Raw genomic sequence first — 27,105 nt, forward strand, 5'->3', positions numbered from 1 at the left:
TCCCACCCTTGCTATGCCATGCCCAGGCCTGAGCGACAGCTGCCTCCTGTCTAATCCTCTCCTGCATGTAGAGGGCCTGGAGAGCCCCCTCAAGTGCCTGATCCAAAAAAGCCTTTTTCTTTTTTTTCTGCTAGGGGGTGCCATTCTGCCCAGGACAGGTTCCCTGGTGCAGAACTGCCCAAGCGGCCGGTGCCACCTACTCACCGGTGCTGGTCGGGTGCCAGGTGTGATGCCCGGGAGCGGAAGGGCTGCTGTCCTAGCTGCCTCTGCAAGTCAGGCGGGATTTCCGCAGTGGGGTTGGTCATTGCCAGTGTGTGCCTTTTTGACCTATTGGCCAAGTATCTGCAACAAGCAGGAGCACATTTGGTGAGAGGGAGGGGTGGGGGCTGTGCCTAGAATGCTCCAAAGAGGGAGCGAGGGGGGGTAGAGAAAGGGGACAGCGAGGCAGTGGAGGCACCCACCACCCAGCTTTCTCAAAAGAGTTTCTTTAATGGGAATGGGAGAAAGACCGCCCTTTTGGGGCCTGGGTAAACTCCGGAGAAAGCAGAAACGCCAGCCTACAGAAAACCCAAGCAAAGCATTGGTGGAGGTTAAGAGCAGGCTCAGAAGGTTGCAGCAGGTGTAAGGAGGAGGGCTCCCTTTTTGCCAGAAAAGGGGACTGTGGGGGAAGGTGCTATCTTGATGCTGGCACTGGGCCAATGAAGCTAACGAGCTTCCTGGAGAAACAGGCAGCTCATTCTGACACAGGACTCCCAAGCAGAAGTCAAGGCCTCACGCACCAGGAATACTGCACACGGGGCAAGTCCCCTCAGCCTTTAAGAGTTACCCAGAGGGGAGAATTTCCACTGGTGCAGCCTTTCTGAACATGGCGAGGTGGGGTAAATGATGGCTGTGACAAGGGTTTCGTTTGCGCCACTCTTAAAGGAGCAAGGGCCCTCTGGCCATCCAACCATTGCAGCACTTGGTCTAAGCGATGCTAGAAGGAAGCATCAAGAGCGCCACCTAGACTCTGTTCTTGGGCACTTCCAGGTGCCCCTGGACAAGAAGAGGAGAGAATAAGGGGATGTCCAACACAAAGGGAATTGTTCAGGTCATGTATGCAAAAGCTGCCATGTTTCAGCAAAAGTTAGATAGAAGGGCAGCCTGGGCCTCTGAAAGGCTCACTTGCCTCCAGGGAAGGCAAAGCTTGGGGGGATGCCACCCCCACAATTCCTGGATCTGTGCTAGGGACCAGCTCTTATATGGCTCTCAGATGAGTAACCTACAACATGGCTTCCTGAGTTCTCTCCTAATTTCATTGCTGAGAGTGTTGAATCCATTTATCAAAGCCAGCTTAAAAGGCAAGTGAGGAACTTTGTTCAGGGAAACTGGTGAGCTTTGGCTATAGTATACTTGTACAGACTTCAGAGATTTTAATGCCAATTACGTTGTGACCAAAGAGGAGCAGCAATTAAAGCTATTTGCCGCCACCACCACCACCACCACCACACAGGAGGAAAGCAGAGTTAAGAGGATGGAGAAGAGTTAGTGCTGTGGGAACAAGCCAGCATCTTAGGTGGAGATCAGGTTATTTCCTGAAGAGCTCTAAATCTGCCACTTGCTAACAGTGTTTCATTTCTATATCCCAGAGACCAATCTTTCCCTTAACTACATCAAGCAGTTTTGGAGGGAGAGAGAACAACGAGCTGCAATTCAAGGTCAGGTACCTCAAACAAACCCAGGGCAGGAGGCGAGAGGCCAGCCCATGGGTCCCCTCCAAGGTTCTGCAAGCACAACAGCTAACACCATTCTATGAAGGTCAATATTTGCACCCACCCCTGCAGGAAGGATGTTGACTCTTGAGACGTGGCAGCCCGTGGCATGGTGTGACAGCCAACGCTAAGTGGGAAGGCAGGCAACACCTTATTCTCTAGCCATGTAGTCTCATCCCAGTATGTGAGGTGATTTGACTCAAGTATGTTGGTTCCATTAACCTGCCCAGCAAGACTGACATCTGTCCTAGCCCAAAGGCAGTGAGGAGGGGACATAGTTCACAGGCAAAGCACCTGTCTGCCATGGAGGCGCTCCAAGTTCCATGTACAGCATCTCCTATTCCATTTTTTGAGAAACAGGTCATGGGAAGGAGGCTTTTCTGCCCAAGATCCTGGAAAGCCATGACTGGTCAAAGTTGGCAAATATTGAGCTGCAGTGGTCTCGGTTTAAAAACAGATTCAGGCAGACAGGTGTATGTATAAAAAGAATCCTAGTCCAGTGACCAGAATCTCCAGTTAAGGGAACAGAGGCAAAAACCTCCATGAACCAATAAGCTGGGCTCTAGATGCATTGCCAGCTAGACTACTCCAGGCTAGAGGAGCTACGGTATCAACTCAGCAAAAATAAGTTCCATGAGCCATTATAAAGAATATCACACAGGGTCAGATTTCATGCCACAAAGGCAGTCTCATCTGATTTACATACCGCAGCTCTGCCCCATCATACAATGACTGCTGTTCACCAAAGTAGTGAGGGTGCTGGAGAATGGACACTAGGAATGGAGAGGACACTACATTCCCAAGAGCTTTGAAGAGGGGAAAGAGGAACCACTAGAAAGCCTCCCCCAGATACATGGAATAAGGAACCACAGCTATCCCTGACAGAATCCTCCATGGATATTTCATTCCTTTAAAAAAGCGTCAACTGCCTCACCAACCAACCTTTATACCCAGTTTCTGTCTGCCTTCTTCTGTCTCTAAAGGGGAAAGGATACCCCAATCTTCAAGGAGGCATCTTTTCCAGGCAAACTCTGAGCTCTTTACAAGCAAAGGTAGTTGCCTGGAAATCAGGAAGGCTGCTGTTTGCATAGCAAGCTACTTGGTAGATGCTGTTCACAGCTGCTACCAAGGCAGCCTGCAAGACTTTCCTTGGGACACAGGCTACAAGGAGCATCAAAAGAAGCATGCTAAAGCAAACGGCTTCAGCAGCAGCATTGTAGTTGACCATTTTGGACCCCCATCAGCGAGAACAGATGTAGCCAGGGTGTCAACTGTAGGCATCTTCTTCCAAGAGCTATACTAACAGCTGAGGCCCCAAATACCAGAAGATCCACCTACCCAGGGAGGTTAGTGGGAAGACCAGGGGAGGGAGCAGGAGCAGGTCACAGCTGCGGCAGAGTCCACATGAAACACCAGTTCCCAGAGAAGCAGAGGCAAAGCAGAAACCACAAGCCAACCTGCTGCCTAGCTATGGCTAAAGCAGCTGCCAGGCACCAGAGGGTGCCTCCGAAGACAGCAGCAGCAGCACCACCACCACCAGCAACAGCAGCAGGAGGAGTGTTACCTCTGCACAGCTTCTTGATCTGGCTCTCCATCTGAGCTCTCCTCATCCACAGGGGTCACGGCGGGCACTGCCTGGAAGGACAAGAAAGGGAAGGGGGCTTGGCTCTGCAGAAAGGTTTTTACACACCCAGGTACTCCACACTTGGCACCATTCCCCACACACTCCCACTCCAGAGCCAGCCCCACCTGAAGTTCATTGCTTCCACAGAAGAAAAAGATACCCCAAGAAAGATTCTGAACTAAGAAAAAGAGGCTGAGCTCTTCCCCAGGCGAGACACATCCTGATGCCAAAGGACTCAAGAGGGACATGCTTGGCAGGGCTGCTTAGTTTGTGTCAATGAATATCTCAATAAAAAGTCTGCCTTGGCCACATTTCCTAAACAGGTTTTATAGGGTTTGGTTTTAAAAAGAGGACTCCTTCAGAAGGAATAGGGAGTTAGGCCATGGATCTGAGAAACACCATCTCGTCATATGCACTTGATCCTGTCCACCCCACCCACAAAAAAACCCATGGACATAGAGCAAGCCAGGCAGTCTCAGGTGGGGAAAGGGCCAGTAGGAAAACTAGGGAGAAAAACTGAGTTCCAGAAGATGCATGCTACACCAGCAAGGGTGAAGGGCCAGCTGAGAGAGGCACTCTGCATGTGGCAGGGCCACCACTTTTATCTGCCATGAGTAAGCCCAGAAGAAGCAGAATGCAATCACTTGGTCCATATCCATGGAGCTGTGAAATACTGTGAAAAGTGAGCACAGTGCTGTGCCAGAACACACCCACCCCACCCCAGTCATCTTTCAGTTACTTACTGGTGTCATTGTAACAAGAGGAGAAGGGCCCCGGGGACGCTTCAAGAGCTGTTGTGCGTGCAACTGGATATTGGCTCCTCCATCTGACGCCCTCCGTCCAAGGGGTCCCATTCCGTTCAGCAACTGCAAAGTTGGGGGCTGCAGCAAGGACTGCTCCTGCAAGAAAATTCTGCATCTCTACCAAACCCTGGCTGCATACCTCAAGAGTCAGGAGAAACAGCAGGGTCTGATGGGCATGGGAGAACCATGATCACACAAAAGCAGGCACTGAAATAGCAGTGGAGACTTCATCCCCTTAGACTGGCAGACAAGACAGTGATGACTTGGGTCTCCATGTCATACAGCTGGGTGGGTGGGTGAGAGGGAAGGGGGGCGTCTTCTTAATTTGGTTTTAGGTCCAATTCAACAGGTTCATGAAGCCATGGTAGCTGGTAATCTCACAGGAATGAGGACTGATGCTCAGAGTTCCCAAAGTGTTTCCTTTGCCATACCTTGTACTCTAACTGACCAGTTGGTTGCAGGTGCTGCATCGGAAGCATGTTGGCCGCCATGTTCATGTTGGGAGCCACCTGCAGGAAGGGGGCCTGGGGTGCGATGCGTGGGAAACAAGGTAGCAGCTTCTGGAGATCCTCCATCACCTCCGTGCTGCAAACACATGCACAATAACTCAGGAGACGGTCCAGGCAACCCTGCTTCTCTGCTCACATTCTGGGCTGCTGGTTTGTTTCCCACCACTTAGGAGCAGCAGAAGGGAAGCCAGCATTTTCCAGGCCAAACTTGTCAGATAATGTGTCGCTACAGAGGTGACACCTGCCAGTAAGTTGAGACAGGAGCCAGGTCCCTCTTAGGACAGAGGGCTGCAATGAGGGAAATTTGCAACGCCCTTGATGGCTCTGGGATTGTTTGTAAGAAGCAGCAGGCAGCAAAACTCACCGAGGATCAGCCACTCCCACTGTGTGCCTCCTCATGGAGAGGTAGCGGACCAGAGCTTCAGGGGACGGCTCTTCGCCTTCGTCGCTATCCAGAGTCATTGCTCCATCAGTCTAGGGCAGAAACACATGCCGTAAGGTGGTTTGTGGGGAGAAATGCAGAAGCATCTGTGACTAACAAGGGGAGATCCTGGAAGAGAAAAACAACTTACCTCCACTATTTGGTTCTCGGGGTTGATGAGCTGCACTTGTGGGACACTGATGCTCACTGGGTTGCCCGCCTGCTCTGCCTGCAAAGCGGACACCAAACCAAACTGTGAACACCAAATGCAGAAAGCCCATGGAAAGCCCAGCCACATTCCTCTTGCTCAGCTGCCACCACCAGAGGCAGATATTTACCATGGCCTTCGATACCTGTTATATATATTTCCAGGACACACCCAATTCTTATTACTATGATTTGTTTTAAGCTGCTTTTAATATTGTATTTTAAATTGCTATATTTATATTGCAGGCCTTGACATATTATGGGTGAGAAATTGAAATAATCTACTGTGGGACCCTCCTGCTGCCCAGCAACAGAAGTAGCTGCCCAAGGTGGAAGAGAAAGGCTGAGTGGGCACCTGTGGGGATGCTGAAGGCAGCCCTGTCAGTCACCTTCTCAAAGTAACAAACCCCGAAATATTTTAAAGAGGCCATCTGCCTACACAGACAAGAGTTTATCATTTCCAGCTCCAAGAGAAATAGCAATCGTCCTTGCATGAAGGCTAGTTTTGCACAGTGCAAGCTGCTAGCCAGGCACCCTCTGGAACTGCCCCATTGTGTAAGTTAATCTGAAAGCAACAGAGCTGCACCTCACAGAAGACTAACCTGGATGCTGGCTTGTGCTGGGAAGGCCATGGTCCGTGGGAGGCTGGGCAGGGTGGCAATGCGCAAGTTCTTATGCCTCTTTAGACGGTCACAGAGCAGACTGTAGATTGCACTGTAGTGATCGTAAGCATCTGTCCTTAATGACTGGGAAAGCAAGGAAACAACAAAATGATCAGCCTCACACCAAAGGCAAGCCGCTCTACATCTACCCCAGAATGCCTGGAAACAGCCAGTACCTGGAGGGTGCGCTCCTTGTCCAGCCCCATCTCAGCCATGGCAAGGAGCACATCTTCATTCAATGGTTCCATCTGCCTCTCAACCTTCAAGTGCTGACATTCGGCTATTAACTGGAAAGAACAGAGCATTTCAATGGCTGTAGCTTTCACAACAAGGAAAAGCACAAGGTTTGGGGCTAGCTGGTCACAGACTGGCTGGGAAAACACATCTCAATTCCATCTCCCAAGCAACCTCCTAGGGCAAGGAAGAGCTGAGAGATGCTGAACTCCTTGGGGAAACAAAGACAAAGGAGGCAACTAAACTGCCTGGATGGAGAGCCACCAAGGAAGGAGAGTTGTGCTGGCTCACCGTGTCGAACTCCGTATCCACCTCCCCGAGCTTCATCCACTTGTGTTTGCAGATCTGCTCCATGGAGAGCCGCCTGCTCGGTTCCAGCACCAGCATGTGGCGGATTAAGTGCTCACACTCTGCAAGACAACAGCAAGAGGCTGCTGAGGAACTGGCGAGAGAGGGAGCCATCACCAGCCACACCCGCCTCGGCACATGGGGGGGAGCCATTCCACTTCTGAACATCACCAGGATGCATGTAAATATCAAGAAAACCCCGTTACGCTCCTACAACCCCACCGGGATTGGCTGCACACAATGCAACCCCACCTCCCACAAAGTCTCTACATAACAAATCTTACTCCCTTATTGTAACAGCTGCAGAACACAAACCACCAGGCTCATTAGAATCTGGCCACTGGAGAAACCAAGCGTGGCTTCTGCTGACCACCACAAGACTCCAAGAAGCAAAGTTACTTTTTAAACACACAGGTGTGAAGCCTGTGGGGGCCCTACAGGTGTTGCTGGACTCCCCCCCCCCCCCACAATTCCACTAGTCCCAGTCAGCATGGCCAATGATCAGAGGTGATGGGAATTCCACAACAACATCTGAAGGGCCTCCACAGATATTCCCGATCCCTAGGTTAGCGTATCCCATTAGCAGAAATCTAGCATTAAGTCACACATTTACCATATTTTTCGCTCTATAAGGCGCACCAGACCATAAGACCATAGTTTTTGGAGAAGGAAAACAAGAAAAAAAATATTCTGAATCCCAGAAGCCAGAACAGCAAGAGGGATCGCTGCGCAGCAAAAGCAGTGATCCCGCTTGCTGTTCTGGCTTCTGGGATAGCTGCGCAGCCTGCATTCGCTCCATAAGACGCATACACATTTCCCCTTACTTTTTAGGAGAGAAAAAGTGAGTCTTATAGAGCAAAAAATACGGTACTTTTTTTGCTTAGTGGTGACTGGGCTTCCCACAAGAAACCAAAGAAGAATGTTGGGCTTTGATAAACTGATGTACAGATAAAATACATCACCATTATCATCATCATGTCTATATTGCCCTTCATCTGAAGATCACAGGCTGGTTTACAATATAAAACCACAAAAATACATACCATAATAACGAACAATAACAATACTTGCCCCACACATAGTTTAAAAGGCCATAGATTGTTTAATTAGCCAAAGGCCTAGAAGAGGAGGAATGTTATTGCCTGGCACTGAAAGATATGTAGTGAAGGTGCCAGGCAATCCTCCCTGGGGAGAGCATTCCACAAGTGGGGAGTCACCACAGAAAAGGCCCATTGCAACCCTCCGAGCCTCTCACTGAGGAGGCACACAAAGAAGGGCCTCATATGATGACCGTAGGTTGGTTCATATGGGGCGAGGCAATCCTTGATGTATTGCGGTCCAGAGCCATTTAAGGCTTTATAGGTCAAAACCATCATTTTGAATAGGGCCCGGAAACTAATTGGCAGCCAGTGCAGTCAGGCCAGAATGGGGGTTATATGCTCCAGTAAGCAACCTGGCTTCTGAATTCTGCACCAGCTCAAGTTTCCAAAACGTCTTCAGAGGCAGCCCCATGTATAACATATTGCAGTAATCTAACCTAGAGGTTATCGTAGCTGGATGACAGATGTTAGACCATCCCTGTCCAGATAGGGGTGCAGTTGGGCTACCAACCAAAGCTGATAGAAGGCACTCTGCACCACCTGAGCCTCAATCTACAACAATGCACCCCAAGCTTCATATGGAACAAAACAGGGTTGGATTATTGAAACGTTTCAACCGGAGCTGTGCAGGCAGTAACCTCATTCCAGCTCTCCTAAGGAGGAGCTCATAGAAGGGAGACAGAGACTGCCCAAACTGGATGCATGCCCAAAGAGCAGCAGGCCCAAAGCTCTTGCCTGTCTTCCATACAATTCTGAGAGAGACAGTCATATCTGTGCAACCCATTCACAATGCAAGTGCTCAGTTTTTAAAGGTGGGCTTTGCCTTCCACAACACAGCTGCATTTCAGGGGTCTCTCTCCTGCACATCTTTGGCAGCAAGAACTGTAGTTCTGAAAGAGGGTTTTGGTGTATCAATATACTCCAAAGCAGTTAGACCTGGTCAGTCAATGGGAGTTAGAAATGGACACCCCCGCCCCCCGTGCCTCCAATAAAAGTGCAGACACACACTCCAGTCAGGGCTTCAGTGCCATGAGAGGGGAAATGAAGGAAACAGAAAGAAGGCACGCTGTTCAGTCTCTGATGCATCTGCTCACTGGAAACAGTTTTGTTTGTTTGTTTGGTCATCATCAAACTAATATGGCTCTCACATTTGAACTGGCTGGGCCGCTGTTGTAGCAGCTGCTAGTCCTGGAGTGCTCTGGAGGTCTTAGGTAGTGCTACCAGGGAAAGCTACGTGGGAAGGGGGTCTCAGGACACCCAGGCTAAGTTGGATTCGCCAGCCACAAAGACAGGACACACAAGCACTTTGCACGCTGTGTGTGTGTGTGTGTGTGTGTGTGTGTGTGTGAGAGAGAGAGAGAGAGAGAGAGAGAGAGAGAGAGAGAGAGAGAGAGTTGTTCTAGTAACCATTTGTGTGTGAAACAAGAGACTTTGCAAAATTAGCTGGTAAAGAGAGATCTCTCAATTCAAGCCCTTTGAACAACAGATGGACTGTCTCAACCAAACTACACATATGACGGGTACACTTACGATGGGCATCTCCCACCCCTTGGTATACTTTTCTGCTTGGGGCTTCAGCTATCAAACGGGTTTCTTGCTGCCCAGCTGATAAAAGCCTCACACTGCATCACTAGTCATTAAGCCACAATGAGTTCCAATTAACAATGCCAACAGGAAGCCAGCAGTCATTTCTAGACAGTGCTGCAGCAGGCTGAAAATTAATTCTCCTCCAGTTAAATGTGGACAGCCAGAAAACAGCCCTTTGCTCACAGGAAGATGAAGGACACAGGTTCACTGGGTGGGCTTGCTGCATTGTGAGCAGGAAGGTCCAGCTGAAGGTCTCTCATGACTGATTCAAAGCACAAACAACCAATGCATGCAAGCTGTCTGGGAGTCTTCTCTAGACAGCCCTCATCCATCTCTTCCCAAGGTCTCAAAATGGCTCAGGCTTTCCCTGCTTGATACAGCCAGCATAAAAGTAGGGTTCCATCTTCCTCTTCGCCAACAGCTCCAGGAGCAGAATTTTGGGCAGGCGGGTGGGTTTTGAGACCTCTCTCAAATTACTAATGTCTGCCTGCAGCACACTGGAAAGGGCACTGCAACAGGTGGCTGGGGAGAGAGAACCTCAGCAATTCAGCTTTCCAGCTGAAGCAGTTTCTCTCTGACCCGCAGAAAAAGAAGTACACCAGAAACTGAAAATCCAGTTTTAACATAGCCATGAATTTAGCTTTCAATGAGGAGGCAGGTTCAGCTCCCATATAAGTAGTGCTCAAATCACATAGAAGGAAAAGAAAGGGCAAAAGAACCCAACCTACAACTCTTGTCTAGCGTGTTGGCCCAGACCATCTAGCATCCAAATTCTCTGACATCCTCTGCAGTTGATAATTTTGCAATCACCTGGCGTCCTCAACAGCTGGGCAGTGAAATGCAGTTACTCAGTCTACAAGGGATTTTGTTGCAGCTCTTTATTTCAAAGAGATCAGAGTGCCAGGCATGGCTGTCCCAAGCAAGGCGACCTCAAATTCAAGAAGTTGCCAGTGTGAAACTGAACCCCTGATGTCAGCCAGTACCTGTAGCTGCTGACTTTGCTGAGGAGGAGGAGGAAGAGGAAGGGGACATCTCCCCACAGAGCCTTTACCTGTGGACATGAAAAATGGAATGCGAAACTTCCCGCTCAGGACCCTCGCCCGCAGGTTCTGCAGCGTACTCCCATCAAAAGGCAGGGCCCCGCAGACCAGCACGTAGAGCACCACCCCAAGGCTCTGCAAGAGAAGAGGGCACAAACGTTAGGTGTCATTTGGGGCAACAGCAGCATGAAGTAAACAAGTGCCCTAGTAAGGAAAATCTATTTAAGAAAAGGGCCCCCGATCAGAGGAGCCCCTTTCTAAAAAGGTCCCACTTATATCTTTTAAAAAGTTTAAAATTATTGCACATTGACAATGACAAAAGTTGGTTCACTGATCAAATGCAGTGCTGCTTCAGTGTGCTCCAGAAGCAGCGTTCCCCTCCCCCTCCCCTTGCAAAGAGAAATGCTGGCAGTGCAGAATGGTTCTTGATGGTTTACCCAAATGTCCACCTTTGGCCCATCATACTCCTTCCCTTCAAAGAGTTCTGGGGCAGCATAGGGGGGACTTCCACACCAGGTCTTCAGCAGCTGACCGGGCGTGAAGATATTACTGAATCCAAAATCTGGAAGAGAAACAGGAGGGAAGCAATCAGAGACCACCCAGTATCATAGTTTTTCTATAAAGGTTTCTAATCATTTCTATTGGATTAGCTCAGCAGTGCAATCGCAGCAGGGAAGGCTGGCCCCAAGTGGAGGTGCAGAATCATGAATAACTAAGCGCTAAAAGTCTGGAAGGGCAGTGGAACACCATCCTTGGTGGCCAGTAGCAGAAGCAGCAAGATCTGTCACTTGTCAGAAACCTCAAGTTGCCAGGATTTGACCTGGGCTGCTTTGCTTAGGTAGTCTATGCTTCTATCTTTTAAAATGGCCAACCTGCTATTTTGATGTTCAGATTTGCATCCAGAAGCAAATTCTCTGCTTTCAGATCTCTGTGGACGATGTTACGACAGTGGCAGAAATGGACAGCTGCCACTATCTGCTTAAACTTCTTCCGGGCTTCTTTTTCAGCCATTCGTCCATGGGCCACGAGGTGATCTGAAGGAGATGAGGTGGGGAGGGAGAAGAGAGAGAAAGCATAACCATTGTTATTGGATCAGTATAGACTTACTTTGGTTTACTGCAGGACTTGTAAGGCCTGCACTGCCCAGAATGGATCTATCTAGCTCATCTGTTGATGGGAAAACAGCCCAAGGAGGTGGTGGCACAACTGCCAGGTAAAGTGTCAAAACATGCCCCAGCTCACAGAAGCTAACCTCTCTAGGTCTGCAGCAGGAGAGCTCCTTTCATATTTGGGCACATCTTCTCTCCCTATTCCAGTCGGATTCAAAGTCTGCCCTATACCTGAGGGTGGTGGTAGGTACCCCTATCACCAGCCCTAATTAAATGCCTTAGAATACTTCTGCAAGTTGCTAAGACTCAGCCTCTGGTGAGTCTCCCTGCCAGAGCAAAAATGCTTCTCTGGGCAAGCATAATGTTCCAATGACACACAATTGTACTTAGCAACCATGATTGATAAAAGATGTCAGCTGTAGATGAAGGCTGTTGCAATTATGCTGAGCACTGTGAGTGAGTAACAGGGGATATTCAGGTGTCACCTTCCCACGAAGAATTACAGGGATTAGGGCAAATTTGCCCCAGAGGGGGAAAGAGGCCTACGAGATTCACATTCCATGTGCAAGAAACCAGAGGAGATGCAAGTGAAAGGAAAGTCCCTGGAACAGCTGACCTCTACCTTTGAAGGGGTGCAGAAAAAAATAGTGTGCAAGGGAGTATGTGTGTACGATATGATGGATCCTGAAAAAAGGAAAAGGCCGAGGCTCTGAAGGGAAGGCAAAGTTCTGCCACGTTTCCTTTGTGAAAATGAGATTTGATTTTGATTTAGTCCCCAGAGCAGGGGGTGGGGTGGGGTATATGGAGCCCCTTTTAGTTCAGACAAAGCCCCAGTGCCAGCAAGGGAGAAGCCTCTGGGATGATGGCAGCAGCCAGAGCAGGGCAGTTTCCTGTGACAGTAGCTGTTGGCTCCAGCCTTCTCACCCTGACAATAGCTCTTTTAATAAAGAGGCAAGCAGGAAACTGGCCCAAAGGTTGTTTTTAGCTGTTTGCTGCTTCTGAAAACTGTGAACACTGTGCAACCTCCAGTTGTCAATGGGTTATTTAGAAAATGTCACAAAAGAAACTCCTGCAGAAGGCGGCCACGGATAAATAGGCCGCAGCTCTTTGGTGGGACTGGTAGATCACATGATGCCTGCCCAGCTTGAACAACAAGAAGTAGCTGGCAGAAAGAAAAAAGCAGGGGGAGATTATAAATTCCTACACATTAATGTGGAGGGAGGGGAATGGTTGGGTCAAGATAGAGAGCCTGTTTGCTAACCATTTGGGAATTCAATGAGAGGGCCATTGGACAGTGAGTAGAGCATCTGCTTTGCATGCAGAAGGTCACAGATTCAAATCCCGGCATCTCTGGGTAAGGCTGGGGAAGACTCCTGCCTGAACTCCTGGTGTCACTGCCAGTCAGTGCAGGCAGTACTGAGCTAGGTGAGCCAATCATGTGTCTAGGCAGAAGGCCCCATCTCAGGCCAGCATCATTTGAGGAAAGGGGAGAGGATGCACCAGGGAGAGTATGGGCTCCTTCACAATTTTGCTTGACCCATATTTTGATCATATGGTGTGTCAATGAATCCCCACAGGTCCGAAAGCTTTCCTTGTTGTTCTGCAGCTGTGTCTTCCGAAAGACCAATCTTACCCGCTGAATTGGATCTTATCAGACGTGCAGAATATCATTTATAAGAGAGATTTTGCTTAACTGAGCATTAGTTTAAGGGGTAAGACCAGGTTTTTGCAAGGCACAGTGACAGAAAAATGAGAAAAGCTCCCGGGTCCAGACGAATTAATCAGAACACAATAAAATCAAACTATGTGTCAGGTGAAAGTGTGGCTGCGCTCTGTTATTGCTTCTGGTAGAGAGGAACAACAGTTTTCAATTATAAAGCATGGAACCATTATTGCATTTTGCTATGGGAAGTACTGTCTTTAATTTGCTATATGTATATGCCACTCTTTCTCCCAAGATTTGGCTACATAAACACCTTTTAAAGTAGATCTGTCTGCCTGTCTGTCTGTCTGACAGAGATTTGAACCTAGAGTTTCCATAGCTTCTGAAGCACAATTTCCTATCTGTAATACAGGCAGAATATGTTGGTGCAGGAGAAAAATGTAAGCATAAAAGGAAAATTCCCTGGAGGTCAAGTTGTAGGTTTGGGACAGACACGCTTTAGTGAGAGAACCCCAGCAGAGATTCAAAATAGCAAGTATGAAGCAAAGCAAAGCATGGAAATAGTGACTGTTAGACCTTTAAAATATATCCTTCCAAGTTCCTTCCAAAGTTCCTCACTTCTCCTAGCACAGGAAAAGGCCACATGTTTGGTAAGTTAAAAATAGTTTCCTTACAAACTTTCCAAATGTTAGCTTCATGTGCTCTTCCAGACAGCAATCAGAAAAGTTGCACAGGCAGCAAATGTGGCTTAGTTGTAGGGGTGAAAAAGTTCCTAAATTATGGGTAAAGGAACTCAAGGGAGGCTGGTTAGACGAGCCATGCAGTCTGAACTGCAGCAATCAATTCAGACCTCCTCACATGTTGAGCTTCTATGGTTAACTGAGGTACAATAATACTCTTGACTACCTTTCTCCCAAGCTGCAGGGGAGTGACCTAGCTAAGCCTAGCAGGACAGTTTATTCTATGGCATTAACCCCTTCATGCACTAATTAGACCTAAGCATGTGGGTTATATGAGGCTAGTTATCCCACAGAACAGTGAAGTCATTTTATAGACAGGGAATTGATACCTTATTCCCCAGGCCCTATGAAGAAGTAAAAGTAGCAATATGATTTCTGTCGGTGGTGGGGAGAAAGAAACGGTGGCCCTCCAAATACTGCTGGACTGCAGCTCCATCATCTCCGAGTGTTAGCCATGCTGCGCCTGATGGATTCAAGCTATATCTCAAGGACCTCACTCCTGGCCCAGAGAGCTTAAGAGTCAAGGCCACAAGCCCTTCTTACATTCCCAGGTGGGATCAAAAGCAACTCCCTCATGCTTGCTTCCTCCTTTCCTCCCTTCACAGTTCATTTGGACTGCTTCTTGAGTATTCATAAAAGAATAATTTACTCTGTAAATAGTTACTGGGCTCCAGAGGCAAGAGCCAAACCATGTTCGTAATCTCCTGGAGGAAGGTTACAAACATTTCACCTCCTCTGTCTCTGAGACAAAAGCTGGTGCCTTTTTGCCATCTTCTCTTATAACCAGCTTTGTATCATAGGCCTTTCCGCCTTCTAGTGATTAATGTCAGAGGTAGCTTGCATCTACAGATTGTGAAATACAGAATTATCCAACAGGCTGCTCTTTGCTCTAAATCTTGCACAAATTTGGCAGCATTTTTGCAGCTGATAGGCCCACAAGCCATCTTTCAACCCATAAAGGAAGGTGGGCTCCCTCTCTCTTCTGCATTTCTACCTGGGCAGTAAAATTTCACACCTCAGCTTAAAGAAATATTTGCCCGGTATGTGCTAAAAAAAAGAAAGGGGCATATGTATGTGTGCACTCAGAGAGGCCAGGAGGGTTTGTGTTTTAGAATGTGTTTGTGTTTTGTTTGTTTGAATAAAGAGTTAACTTCATTGGCACCTTGTGAGTTATTGCTGAGCTGTTCCTGACTCCCGCCTTGACACTAGGGAGGCTTCAGGAGAAGCTGCAATGTTCACTCCTGCATCCAAACCCAAGACTCTACCTCCTCAGCTGCTCCTTAAAAAGAACAGTAGCACAATCCTATGCATGCTGACTTAGAAGCAAGTCCCACTGAGTTGGGCTTACTTCCTAGTAAGTGTGTATAGGCACCCTCTGCAACTTTACCACACACCCACTTCACTGCCTGCACCTGGTATCTTTTATTATAAATGAAATTTAATCGGGGAAGGAAAAGAAGCTTGCCGGCTGAAAGCCCCATCAAAATATATTAGAAATGCAACATCAAAAGAAAGAAATTGCTCTTTATCTGGAGAGGCAGAAGGCTTTTGATGTGTTTGTGTAATTAGTATTTACTGTGAACTGCTTGTGCCTGGGTATTTTAATTAGTGGGCACTTTTGGCCAAAACAACCACCTAATGGGAAAACTTTAGCTTAATTTTGATTCTCTAAAGCAGACTTTCATCTTTCGCTCTATAATTAATACAGTTTATGAAGGGAAGCAGGTTGAAACTGCCCAACCTTCCCCTTTGAGGCCAAAGAAGCAGGCTCCTTCTGAAGAAATGGTTTCTTGGATGCATCTGTGGTGCCGTTCACAATACCACACACTGGCTTTCCCGCTGCAATTTAACAGTTCCTAAAGCACAAGGCTGAACTAGGTCAATGTTTTTGGATGAATCTCAGCCCTTGGCAGGCACCCAAATGGTGATGGGGTGGGCATATGCTGAGAGCTATCATCTCAGGTGCATGAGCTCCATGTGAACAGTAGAGCAGGTCCTTCATGAGAGCAAATCTCCCTCTCTTCCTCTGTTACTCAACAGTTGGGTAAAACCAGAAGGATTTGCTTGATGTAGTCAGAAGCAGCTCAGATCCCATTCTAAACCATTCAGCACCTTCCAACTTTGATCCACCTCTCTAGCAAGACCAGGCAATGGCTCCCTTTCCATCCCAGCTCCCTTTTCCACCAAAGAGGCCTGGATCCCATTAGGAGATCAGGCTACAGACTTGATCTCTCCAGCAGACCCAGCCACCATTGGCTCTGCTTGTAGTTACCAGCTGGGATAAAGTCTACATGGCTTTGTTCCACTGACAGGAGCAACAGAAGTACTTTTTAATACAATTAACAATGTTATGAAGAGCCATTTGATTGCCCCAGGAAAAAAGCACATGTTTAGCAACAAAGCCTTCCTGCAAATGGATCAAAGCTTTCTAAGAATGGCCAGGGATCAATCTTGCTGCAAAGGCACAGAGATTTGTGTCTATTTTCTTGGACCTGAACTGGTGTTCTGTTTTGTTTTTCTAAAGTAAACACTTCCCTAGGTTAATGACAAATAAATGAGTTCTCTCTAAAAGCTCTTTGCCAGACACCAGGTCATTGGTACCAGGTCAGTGGGTGGGTCCAGAGGCACAAAGTGGGCCAAGCAATGGATGTGACTACACATGTGCAGAAGGCTACATCCCAGTTGTGCACAAGCCACAGGTCTCTGCCCTCACCCCACACATCTGCACCCCACACATTCAGGCAAGCAAGGGACATCATTACACTTCAGAGACACATTCCAGCCAGGCACAAGGGTGAGGGTGGGGTGCACAAATACAGATGCCTGGAGGGCTGTGCTTGGCCCCTGAGCCTGTGGCTTCCTACCTCTGGCCTAATTCAATTAGGGGAACTTTGATGGACCATATGAGAAATTTGCTTATACTGCTAGGATTGATAGATGCATGGTATGGACCATGTCTGCCCAATAAGCAGCTCCACTCTAGAGAATCCTAAACACACTCTCCAATCTCCTGCAGTTATTGTTCCCATGTAATGAAAATTACTGCATCCTACCCGCACTCTTTATGTAGGATTTACAGCTGTAATGTGTGCTTCATGCCCACCCAGCCCCTCCTTCTGAAGGCCTCTGAAATTGCTGAAGATTGTCAGAGCAAAAGGTAGAGCAACACCATCCATCACCACTAGCCATCCCCTTCAAAAAGAAGACTGACATTTGCACCTATGTTTTGCCTAAGGGGCAGGTTGCAAGTCCCACTATGACGCTATATGGGTGGCCCAGCCAAGAAGGGAAGGAGGAATTGAAAACCCCTTGCCATTACACCACAAAGGCCCAGCAGCGTTCAACTGCCTGGAAGCAGCTCTGCTCAGCAGAGCTCCTGCTGCTGTTTTTCCAGGCAACGCGCAGGCCGCTCTGAAGCCAACAGTGACAATGATCTGCTTGGGCTGGCGGCGGAAAGGGTAGCTCAGCACTCTGGATCACGTCAGGCCTGCAAGTGCTCCAGCTCCTTACCCGCAAGCTTTGGCCAGATTACCAACGGAAATTAAAAAGTCACTTTAAACATTGGATAAATTAAGCCGTCTCCTCCCCCTCCCCCTAAATGTCAGGTTCCTTTTTACAGTAGCTGCAGTGTAAACAAGCGACAGGGCGTTATTAACACAGCTGCAGTCAGGGAAGCCGCTCTGGGAGCTGCTCACAGTGCAGCCAGTGACTCCAATGGAACAAGTCACCCATACAGAGAAAGAGACGCTGAATGGAAGCCATGTGGCCAGCTAAGGGAGCTGCCTGAAACTGTCTTGTTTCATTCTTCCACTCCTCTTAGGGTGGAAGTTATCAAGGAAGGGAGAGAAATGCTGGGCCTCTGCTTCCTTCAACAAATCTATCTCCTCCTCCTCCTCTCTGGAGCTCCTGAGAAGCTTTTCACTAGGAAACACAGAGGAAGTTCTGGTTTCACTCTCCCAGCAGATGAGGGGTTTAGGGCTAAAGTAGATCTTGAGTGGCGGCTGAAGACAGCTGGGGAATGATGGAGGTAAACATGATGCACAGGCCAGATGACAGAAGCGGGTTCCACAATTAGGCTTGCCAGCTCTCAGCTAGCAAGCAAGGCCACGGGGGTTGGATGGCGTGCAGATCAGCTGCTCCAAACGAGCTGAATTTACTGCAGCATGAAGGGCTTCCAAAAGCAATGGGGAGATTTCCATCCGCTCTGCACGTAACAAGGTTATTTTAGTAACCATCAGAAGAAGCCTGATCAAACTCACACAGGGCGGCTTGCTGGAGGGAAGGCTGATCGGCTCAGGATAGATATGCAAGGGACAGAAGCTGGGGCTCCCTGAAAAGGAGAGATACTGAAGACAAATTTGCTTCTGACCAGTCAAACCTCCCCAGGTGTATCCAGCAGAGAGCTCATGCTTCTGTGTTCCGTCCACTGGACAGCTCATCTCCCAACCAAAAGGGAGAACAAGGCAACCACAGGCCATGCAGTCTTCCATGGAGAGTCCAAAAGGCAAGATCTCGTCAAAATGTTCTTGATTATTGATTGAAACAGTTCTCCCTGACCCCCTCCTTCTTGTCAGCCCGCTGATGTCAGTCCCCACAGACAACGCTGTGCTAGGTGGGCAAGTGGTCTGGCCAGCTATAAAGGCAGCTTTCCATGGGCAAACTCTTTACATTACTCTGTCTTTAAAAATGCTGAAAGCAGTTGCTCCATATGCAGCAGTGTTTCTTCAGTTATGTCATTATAAAACATTTCATACCACTTTCCATTTCTAGCAAGGGCCCCCAAAGCAGTTTACATAAAAGAACAAAATATCACCAAGTAAAAGAAATAAAAACTAAAAACTTCACCGGAAGTGCCTATGGCTTCCTTTAAAATGATGACTTCCACTCTACGCTTGTGACTTGGCCCGCTTGCTTGAGCCATCTTTGAAGGTGCTCTTGCTCTCTGCGGTCTGCTTTGCAGGGGCTAATCTCTGTCAGACATGTGTGTGTGTATGGTCTGAGTGCAAAAGAATGGTCCTGTTCTGCAGAGGCACACTTAGACTGGTGGCCTGTCTTTCTCTTCCGACTGAAAAGTGCTTGTCCAGAGCATTTTGAACAGTCCCAAGTAGCTGCTCTTGAAAAATGCAGAGCAACAGTCCTCAGCTGTGCATTTTTCACTGACATATCATATACTATCAACAGTTTAAAAAATAACAAAAAACCCTTAACCAGCTGGAGAATGTGAAATGGCTGGCTCTGCCCCACTGGAAATCAGATGCTGCCTCCTCTGCCCCACAGAGGTTAATTCTGCAGAGCAGGGATGGAGAACCTCACTGTGACCTTCCCTAAGGCACTTGTCATGATGGCTGAGGCTGGCAGGAGTTGAAACTCAACATCTGGAGGACCACAGCTTCCCTACCCTTGTTACTGAGTCATGGGAGAGAGCTGAGATTTGTAGAATGAGAATTCACCCAAACCATTTTTGCAAAACACGTCACCCCCAAACCATAAGGGGGGCAAAGTGTTTTCAGGTGGCACGAAAGCCCTGAGAATGTGGATGTATTGTACATGTGTGTTTATGTATGCATGCTGCTAGCCAGAATCCACAATAGAAAGCCACAGAAGCTTTGGAGATTTAGCAAGCCTGCCCAAGATGTTATTGAGTTTTATGCACTGGAAAATGCAATTTTCCAGCCAGAAATGCATTGGGACCATTTACTAGTAACTATTTATCAAACTAACCCCCCTTTTAATTTTCACAGAAGCTGCAGTAGATCATTAGCTCCATCTTTCCCACAGGAGAAGCCAACTCAGAACAGCTTTGCTCTGCTCAAATGCACCCACCAGTTTTGAAAATGAATTTTAAGCTGGCAAAACTTTTCCCAAGATTGCACATTTCAGGCCTCTAGTTATGAAAGGCACCCTCATTTTTTAAATGTTATTCCTCCCAAGGAAGGCAACAAAGCCAGTTCACTGCAGCTTGCAAGTCCTCCCACCAAATACGTTGATCAATGGAAAGTTCCAAGACCTGAAGGGCATCACTCAGCTGAAAGCGGAGAGGAGGGGCAGCTATTTTAAGTTTACTGTAGTTGACTAAGTACATTATCTGATTAAAGAATGCAATAAATGTACTTACCAAATATTTCCCCTCCGCTCGCATATTCTGTCACCAGATAAATCATTCTCTCTGTCTCCATAACCTGCACAAGGACAGAAAACTGACAGATAAGGAGATTGCCTAGGACAAAAGGAAGCTGGCGCTAATTGGACCTTACTTTTTGTGACTTGCATCTTAAATACACTGAGCCACACTCAACAAATTAGAAGCACCCACCCAGCGGCTGCACTCAAGTGCACAAGGTCTGTTAAGGTCCCAAACATCAAGCAAGCAAGACAGGCTAAACTTCAGGCTAAAATGCTGGAAGTGAGTTTTCAAGATGCCTTTTCCAAGCTGAAAGAGCCTACACTTCCCATTCTGAGGGGCCAATGTTACTCTAAAGGTACTTCCACAAGCCATGCTAAGAATGCCTTTGGGTAATTAATGCCTCTTAAGAACAACAACTTGCAAATATGGTAACTGAAGCCTATAAGGATGGGTCTGTCATTTTAATTCAAATTATATAAAGGCATTTAATCTGAATGACCTGATGGATGTTTCAGCCAGCAAAAAAGACCAGCCCATACACCCTGCTTTCTCAAAAGCATTCAGGTGCAATGCTCTAAAGCATTTTCAGAGGTGGAGCTAAGCTCCATCGTTGACCTCATAATTTAAAACACTCAAGTAGCTACAGACTTGCCAGCAAAGGCAGCAGTGTCTCTTTGTAAGGGCAAAGAACACCCCACAAGCAATTCAAGCATCTCAACAGCAGCTTGGCTGTTCACTCTGGAGGCCCTTCCATTCTGTTTAATCCAGACCAGATATCTGACAGGTCTCAGGCAAAAAATGCACCCAATTAAAGCCTTCTTGTTGTGCCAAATAACCTTGGTTCCTTGGGTAAATGATGTAGATAGGCTAACAAAGCCACTGTCTACCATGTCATTCAGACCGCTGGAGATGTAGCAGGGGAACTCCTGGAAAAGAGGCTGGTCAGCCACAAGTTCCCTGAAGGCCAAGGTTCAGGGACTCCATATCCTCACCATGCAGGGCACAGTGAATTGTGGGGAGAAGTGGCCTGGAAGGCTGGAAGCAAAAAAATCAAGGCAAGAGAACGGTTATGGTTCTCTCAAGAAGCTAAGAGGCCTCATTCCAGCAGCAGTCACTGCAAAAGCTGCCTACCTCTGTTAATGCCTGTTGAACAGCTGAATTTGGTGGTTTCCCATGTCCTACCCTAGTCCCACCCATTGTCTTTACTCCCAAACCTCAAGGACACTAACAAGTGAATCCTCAGAGTGGACACCAACACACAGCATTCATACCTGATACAATCTGATGATGTGTGGGTGGCAAAGCATCTTCATGATCTGAACTTCTCTGAAGATCTTTTTGAGGTTCTCTTCGTCCAGCTGAGTCTTATCAATTATCTTTATGGCAACCTGAAAGGGACCAGCAAGACAGGCCATTAGAAAACACAACCTCAGACTGGTCAAGTGGAATTCAGGAACATCATTGCCTCTTATAGCAAAAGTGTCAGTTTCCAAACTGTTCACAAGAAAGATGTTATCGCACCAATCAAGGCACAGTCACTATTGGGGATTTGCACAAAACCGCCTAAGTCAGGCTACTGGTCCATCTAGCCCATCACCCTCCATTTCTGCTGCCCAGGTGTTTCCCAGTCTTGACACCTAAGATGCAAGTGCCAAAGGTTGAACCTGTAACATTCCCACATGCTCTACATTACACTATGGCACCCCTCTCCACCACCACACACACCTATGTCCTATTTATTGGGTCAAGAAAGTTGTTCCACAGAATGTCTGCAACATCTCACATCAAGCAGCCTTGCCCCTTATGTGCAGAGGTGAAAAGGAAACAGGTTTTACAGACAGTTCCAAGCACTTTGAAGTTTACTACAAATGTAGAGAAACATAAGCAATCCCAGTAAAGCTTCTCTCTCCCCAGAGGAGTAGATCGTTTTAAACTATAAACATCCAAAACATTCCATTTACTAGAGATGTAGACCAGAAATTAGTTGCATCTCATGGGGCCACTTTCCAGTTGTAAAAACGCAGGTCACCTAGCACCCATTTTTTAACATCTTAAATTCCAGGATACATGGATAATTCTAACCAGGACTAGTCTCCTGGTTGTAGCCCTTTAGTGCGATACCCGCACAAGCAAGCCTAAAGCACCAGATCTCCAAAGCAGTTTTAAAAAAGAGAGAAAGAACTGCAATTCAGCGTCTTTTGAATATTAAAGCATCACCATCACAGTGTGGAATAGTTAGAAAACAGAGTCCAGATTGCTAGCAGCCCAACATGTATATTTCCATTTTATTAGTATGGCATATGTAATCAAAGGGAATCCTGTCTAGGCCCTGATAAATTCAAGATTTCCTGGATCTAGGCCACTCTATTCATGTTACGTTCACTTATTTTTCATAGCATGGAATGTTTTCTATACACTCGAATTATGCCAGCATACATGCAAACAGCGCACACAGGACTATTGCCTGCTTACTAGTGGTAAGTGCTAGTCAGTGACACCTGCCTAGAGGAATCTGCTGCTGTCCTCTACCCAGCCCATTCATTACTGCTTCCTCTAGTGCTCTGCCTGGAACAGCAAGTGTCTCATTCCACACTGACAAATGTCCTCACTGAGGCATGCTCCACAGTCTTTGAAGCTGCCTGTTTACCCGTCCCCATGGAGATGTCCAATTCCACGTGAAACCCAAGTCACTGTTGCCTTCCTGGCACAAATGTCGTAGCAAAGCCTTTTCACGGGTAGGGAAGTAGATTAAGCACAGCAGCTCTCTTGTCTTGCTGCTCAGCCAGCGAAATGTTTTCCCAGTCAAATCTTCACCACTACACCACCCTTCCCTGAAATGCAGAATCATAGGTCACTGATGCATCTCTCTCCTCCTCTTTCCCTTTTCAGTGATCTTTTCAGGTGAGCAAAGACCCCTTCCCTTCCATGTAGCTGTGGATGTGTTCCAACATGTGGTATAGAATATTGGTAGGCTGATCAAAAAGAGCTAATTTCTCCACCAGCACCAGCCATGTGTGTACAGTAAGCATTAGTAAAGAGACCGTGTCAAAGGTCTGCCATTGAAATGGCCAATGTTAAAAGCTGCTGGAGCTCTAAGAGCAAGTTAAAAGAGCTGCCTTTGGATGACACCTCCAGAATTCAGACAACTTCCAACCCAAATGACTGCTCCCATTATAAATTCAGTGGGACAGATCAGCAGGATGCTGCAGCCTCAACAGCAAGATTCGTCAGAGAACTTGGTGTGCTTCCCCTGAGTCTGTTACTGGGGAAGAAAAGGATTAAAATATGCCTTAATGTAACCCCCAGCTCATCTGAACATTAACCAAGTGAGTTTTCCTGGATAATTATGAAGTGTATACCCACTGGCAAACCTCCCTCTGAGGCTCCTGATACTTCATTCGGTATTACCCATTTACGCTCAGTGGAAGCCATAGGTGTTATCAACCCAACCCTGGAGGAGCTTCTCAATTCAAGGTTTTGGCTGGGGATGTTGACCAATGGGGTGTACAGTCTCCACCAACTGCAGCTGAGTAAGCTCAGGGTAGTCAGCCCCATATACTCCAAAGATGCCTCAAGTTCATGCACAGGTTGACCCAGATTCTGCTCAAAGCACTGGACTGTGGCCACAATTAAGTGTCAAACTAATCTATAAACAGAATCTCTTCAGTAGTGAAACTCCAAAACAAAAGCCCAGGGAAATTAACAATCCCATTATGCGACGTTAACAAAGCGTGTAGCATCTGCAGGAACTATGCCAGCTCCCAGCACTCATGCTGCCACCAATTAGAAGTACTTCAGAATCCAAGCTGCCTTCTCCTTTCCTTCTGTCCAAACTTCAACCTCGCAATTTGAGAAACCAATGCTTGAGAAGCAAGGTTGGGAGAACTACCCAACACACTGCTGGGGAGAAGTTAAGGGCATAATTCTGAAACAGAGTTCAAAGCTCCACTGGGAGCAAGTGCAAGTAATGCTAATTCATAAGTGGTGCTGTTTTATAGTTGAACATTCCTCTGCATTGCTCAGCAATGAATTTATGGGAGCCCAGCTGGTGGTGCTCTCCCCTCTGCAGGGATTAGACAGGGGTCGGCAAACTTTTTCAGTAGGGGGCCAGTCCACTGTCCTTCAGACCTTGTGGGGGGCCAGACTATATTTTGAAGGGGGAAAATGAACGAATTCCTATGCCCCACAAATAACCCAGAAATGCATTTTAAATAAAAGGACACATTCTACTCATGTAAATACACACTGATTCCCGGACCGTCTGAGGGCCGGATTTAGAAGGCGATTGGGCCAGATCTGGTTCCTTGTTTGCCTACCCATGGATTAGAGCAGGGGTCAGCAACCTTTTTCAGCCGTGGGCCAGTCCACTGTCCCTCAGACCATGTGGTGGTCCAGACTATATATTTTTTTTGGGGGGGGGGGATGAACGAATTCTTATGCCCCACAAATAACCAAGAGATGCATTTTAAATAAAAGCACACATTCTACTCATGTAAAAACACACTGATTCCCAGACAGTTTGTGGGCCGGACTGAGAAGGCGATTGGGCCGGATCCGGTCCCCGGGCCTTAGGTTGCCTACCCCTGGATTAGAGGGAGAAGGGGGGCTGAAATCCAGGCCAGAAGAGGCTTGTCCCTACCCTCCAACTGCCAGTGTGCCACCTCTCAGGCCCCTGTTCCTCATCTTCCAATTCTCAAGTTTCCTGAAGCAAAAGGCAAAGAGGTCTACTGCTTATGTTGAAAAGATGGTATGAGTAACAGCCAAAGAGCTGTGAGGAGCAGCCCTGGTGGAACTTCTCACACATTTGTCTAGGTACACCACCTGTTTCATCTCCTGCATCTGCACCACTCTGGTTTTGAATTATTACGACATTGTGGTAGAAAGTGATTCAGGGTGTTTAAGAGCACTGCTGTCTTCCAAGAGCAAACAATTTCATCTGAGCCAGAAACAAGTGCTCCAATGTACCCAGTATTGTGGACTGCATGACTGCTAGCTCTGGCTGATCTTGCATTGCTCCCAAGTTCCAAGATCCTCTATCGTTATGGAACGAAAAGTCAGTGAAGCTAGAATGTCTTGGCTTTTGACCTACAATTTCCCAAAGTAGGTCAGGATGGCGTGTAACTATGGGGCTTGTCCGCCTTCAATAACGCCACAGTGCAGACACCCTGGAGTGGGACACTACATCTTTTCCACCACCATGCCATTTCACCCAGAAGGCTGGAACAGAGACTCTGAAGCAGTTGCAAAGCAAGCCAGGGATTCTTTAGGCTGCTCCAGCATAGAAAATTGCTGGCTGTAGACTAACTCCAGTATTGTCTGCTTATTCCACGGGGTGCAAATACCTCTGGCTCAGACCAGCAGCCAGCATTCTGCAGACCTCCTGTTAATAGTCACTGGAAACTTTGCTAGGCAGGAAAGGTCTCCTAATTAGAAAGCCAGCCAGCCATTCCCATTCCAGCACAACTTGGACAAAGAGCGCTGGGTAGAACAGACCCTGGCTCCAAAGTTGACACCACACAATTTTAATGAAAATAATCCTCTCCCCTTGAAAGCACATTCACTTCCAAAAGAGACGTGCAAGTGCCAATTTCCTGGAAGCAGCTCCTCCAGTGAGGGCTTGCAGCTTCCACGGTGCTAAACGCGGACATGAAACCTTCCTATATTGCACTGAGAAAGGATAATGCCTGCAGGAGTGTGATACACAAGAGTAGTCCCATGTCACAAATAAAACAGGCATTGAGACTGTGCATGCAGTAAACATACAGGGGGAGTTGTGGGGATGAGAATGTGAGCTTACCATTACTATTCCATTTGCCTCCCAATTCATGGAGGGTGACCTTGCAAAACAGGGAGCCTCAATTCATGAAGGGATGCTAAAACAGTGACAGCAGCAGAGTGAGAACACTCATCCCTATAGCTCTGCTACTCCCCATGTTTATAACATATACAGTCTGAAAGGCAGAAGAAAGCTACAGACATGTGCTGGTTTGGGGCTCACTGAAGAGAGAACAGCCCAGCCAAATGTTGCAAGAGGAACAGGATCACTCCTCACTGACTTGTGGAATAGTGCTGCTTGCTCCCAAATTGCTCAAGGTTCTGTAACTGAATATTACTGTCCAGGGTTCAAAATTAGCAGGGCACCAGGCACATTTTGTACCTAAAGATCCCCCATTTGCGAGCACCTCAAAAAGTCTGGGTGCCATTTTTTGCACCTGGCTGGTACTCAAGGATTACTGAAATGTATGTGCTTTGATGTCTTGAAGTATATGTTAAGGACAGAAAGCATGTTAAGGAGTTTAACAATAAAGAGTAGAGTTTTTGAAAACTGAAGAATGGTACCAATATTTTTATTGCAAACACCAAATTAAACATGTATTAATAATTCTGCTAAAAATGTGATATTAACGATGTGTCACTTATGTGAATTGCGTATTAATTCATGTTTATCAAAATAATAAAAAGTGTTGCCGACCCACCCCCCGTGGCGACTAGACATTCTGTTTTGGTGCCCATAACCCCAGTGCTTTTCTATCCCGGTTTCTAACACTGCAACTGTCCCTCTAAGAAAGAAAAAGGGGGACTGCTCTTACCTACCTATTTAGCAAGCTAAAGTGTCAGAATAATATAATTGGAGATTTGGAGAGGACCCTAAGGGTCATCTAGTCCAATTCTCTACAATGCAGGAATCTCAACACAGTTCCCCATCTGATTTGAAACCATGCTGGACCCTGCTTAGCTTTGCAAATGTGCAAGCAGTTTTATTGCTGCACCACTGGAAAACAGAGGTGAATTAAGCGTACGAGGGGGGGGGAAATACAGCACACTAGAGGCAACATCAATCTCTTTACACGGAAGGCAACACCCACTTGGCACAATGAGGAATCAATGAAAACATCCTGTTTATCAATTTCAAGTGGGAGTAACATCCAGACAGGATTCCTTGAAACTTGTATTTACCTGCTAGAACGTAAACCAAATCCATGCCAATACAAAGGGGTGGCAGAATTTAGTCGTCCGTCCGTCCCAGCACTTCCACTTCAATGATGTTTCCAAATGAGAAAGCAAAAGCCCTCCATGTCACCTGGCCTTGAAGCCATCAAGCCCATCCCAGATGGGCAGCAAGGAACAGCAGGAAAAACCGCAATGCTCTCGGGCAGCTTTACTGATATTTCCTGCTCAAGCA

At 47.3% G+C, this 27,105-nt stretch overlaps 1 protein-coding gene across 2 annotated transcripts in view; it reads right to left on the reverse strand.

Moving 5' to 3' along the window:
• The window catches only part of SIK3 (SIK family kinase 3), a 94,865-nt gene that overhangs the window by 14,249 nt on the left and 53,511 nt on the right, over positions 1 to 27,105 (reverse strand). Inside the window, exons 2-15 of one of the 2 annotated variants that reach the window (XM_053366280.1) lie at positions 21,194 to 21,310; positions 19,914 to 19,977; positions 11,159 to 11,320; positions 10,724 to 10,848; positions 10,298 to 10,421; positions 6,503 to 6,621; positions 6,154 to 6,264; positions 5,918 to 6,061; positions 5,260 to 5,337; positions 5,052 to 5,161; positions 4,610 to 4,763; positions 4,119 to 4,274; positions 3,316 to 3,386; positions 205 to 342 (exon numbers count right to left, since the gene is read on the reverse strand). In XM_053366280.1, coding sequence (XP_053222255.1) covers positions 205 to 342; positions 3,316 to 3,386; positions 4,119 to 4,274; positions 4,610 to 4,763; positions 5,052 to 5,161; positions 5,260 to 5,337; positions 5,918 to 6,061; positions 6,154 to 6,264; positions 6,503 to 6,621; positions 10,298 to 10,421; positions 10,724 to 10,848; positions 11,159 to 11,320; positions 19,914 to 19,977; positions 21,194 to 21,235 — 1,598 coding nt within the window. In that variant the 5' untranslated portion in view covers positions 21,236 to 21,310. The remainder of the gene's footprint in view (positions 1 to 204; positions 343 to 3,315; positions 3,387 to 4,118; positions 4,275 to 4,609; positions 4,764 to 5,051; positions 5,162 to 5,259; positions 5,338 to 5,917; positions 6,062 to 6,153; positions 6,265 to 6,502; positions 6,622 to 10,297; positions 10,422 to 10,723; positions 10,849 to 11,158; positions 11,321 to 19,913; positions 19,978 to 21,193; positions 21,311 to 27,105) is intronic. The other variant, XM_053366281.1, reaches the window with a different exon arrangement.

The sequence above is a fragment of the Podarcis raffonei genome, chromosome 15 (assembly GCF_027172205.1).
Source record: "Podarcis raffonei isolate rPodRaf1 chromosome 15, rPodRaf1.pri, whole genome shotgun sequence".
In the NCBI taxonomy this organism is placed as follows: Eukaryota; Metazoa; Chordata; class Lepidosauria; order Squamata; family Lacertidae; genus Podarcis; species Podarcis raffonei.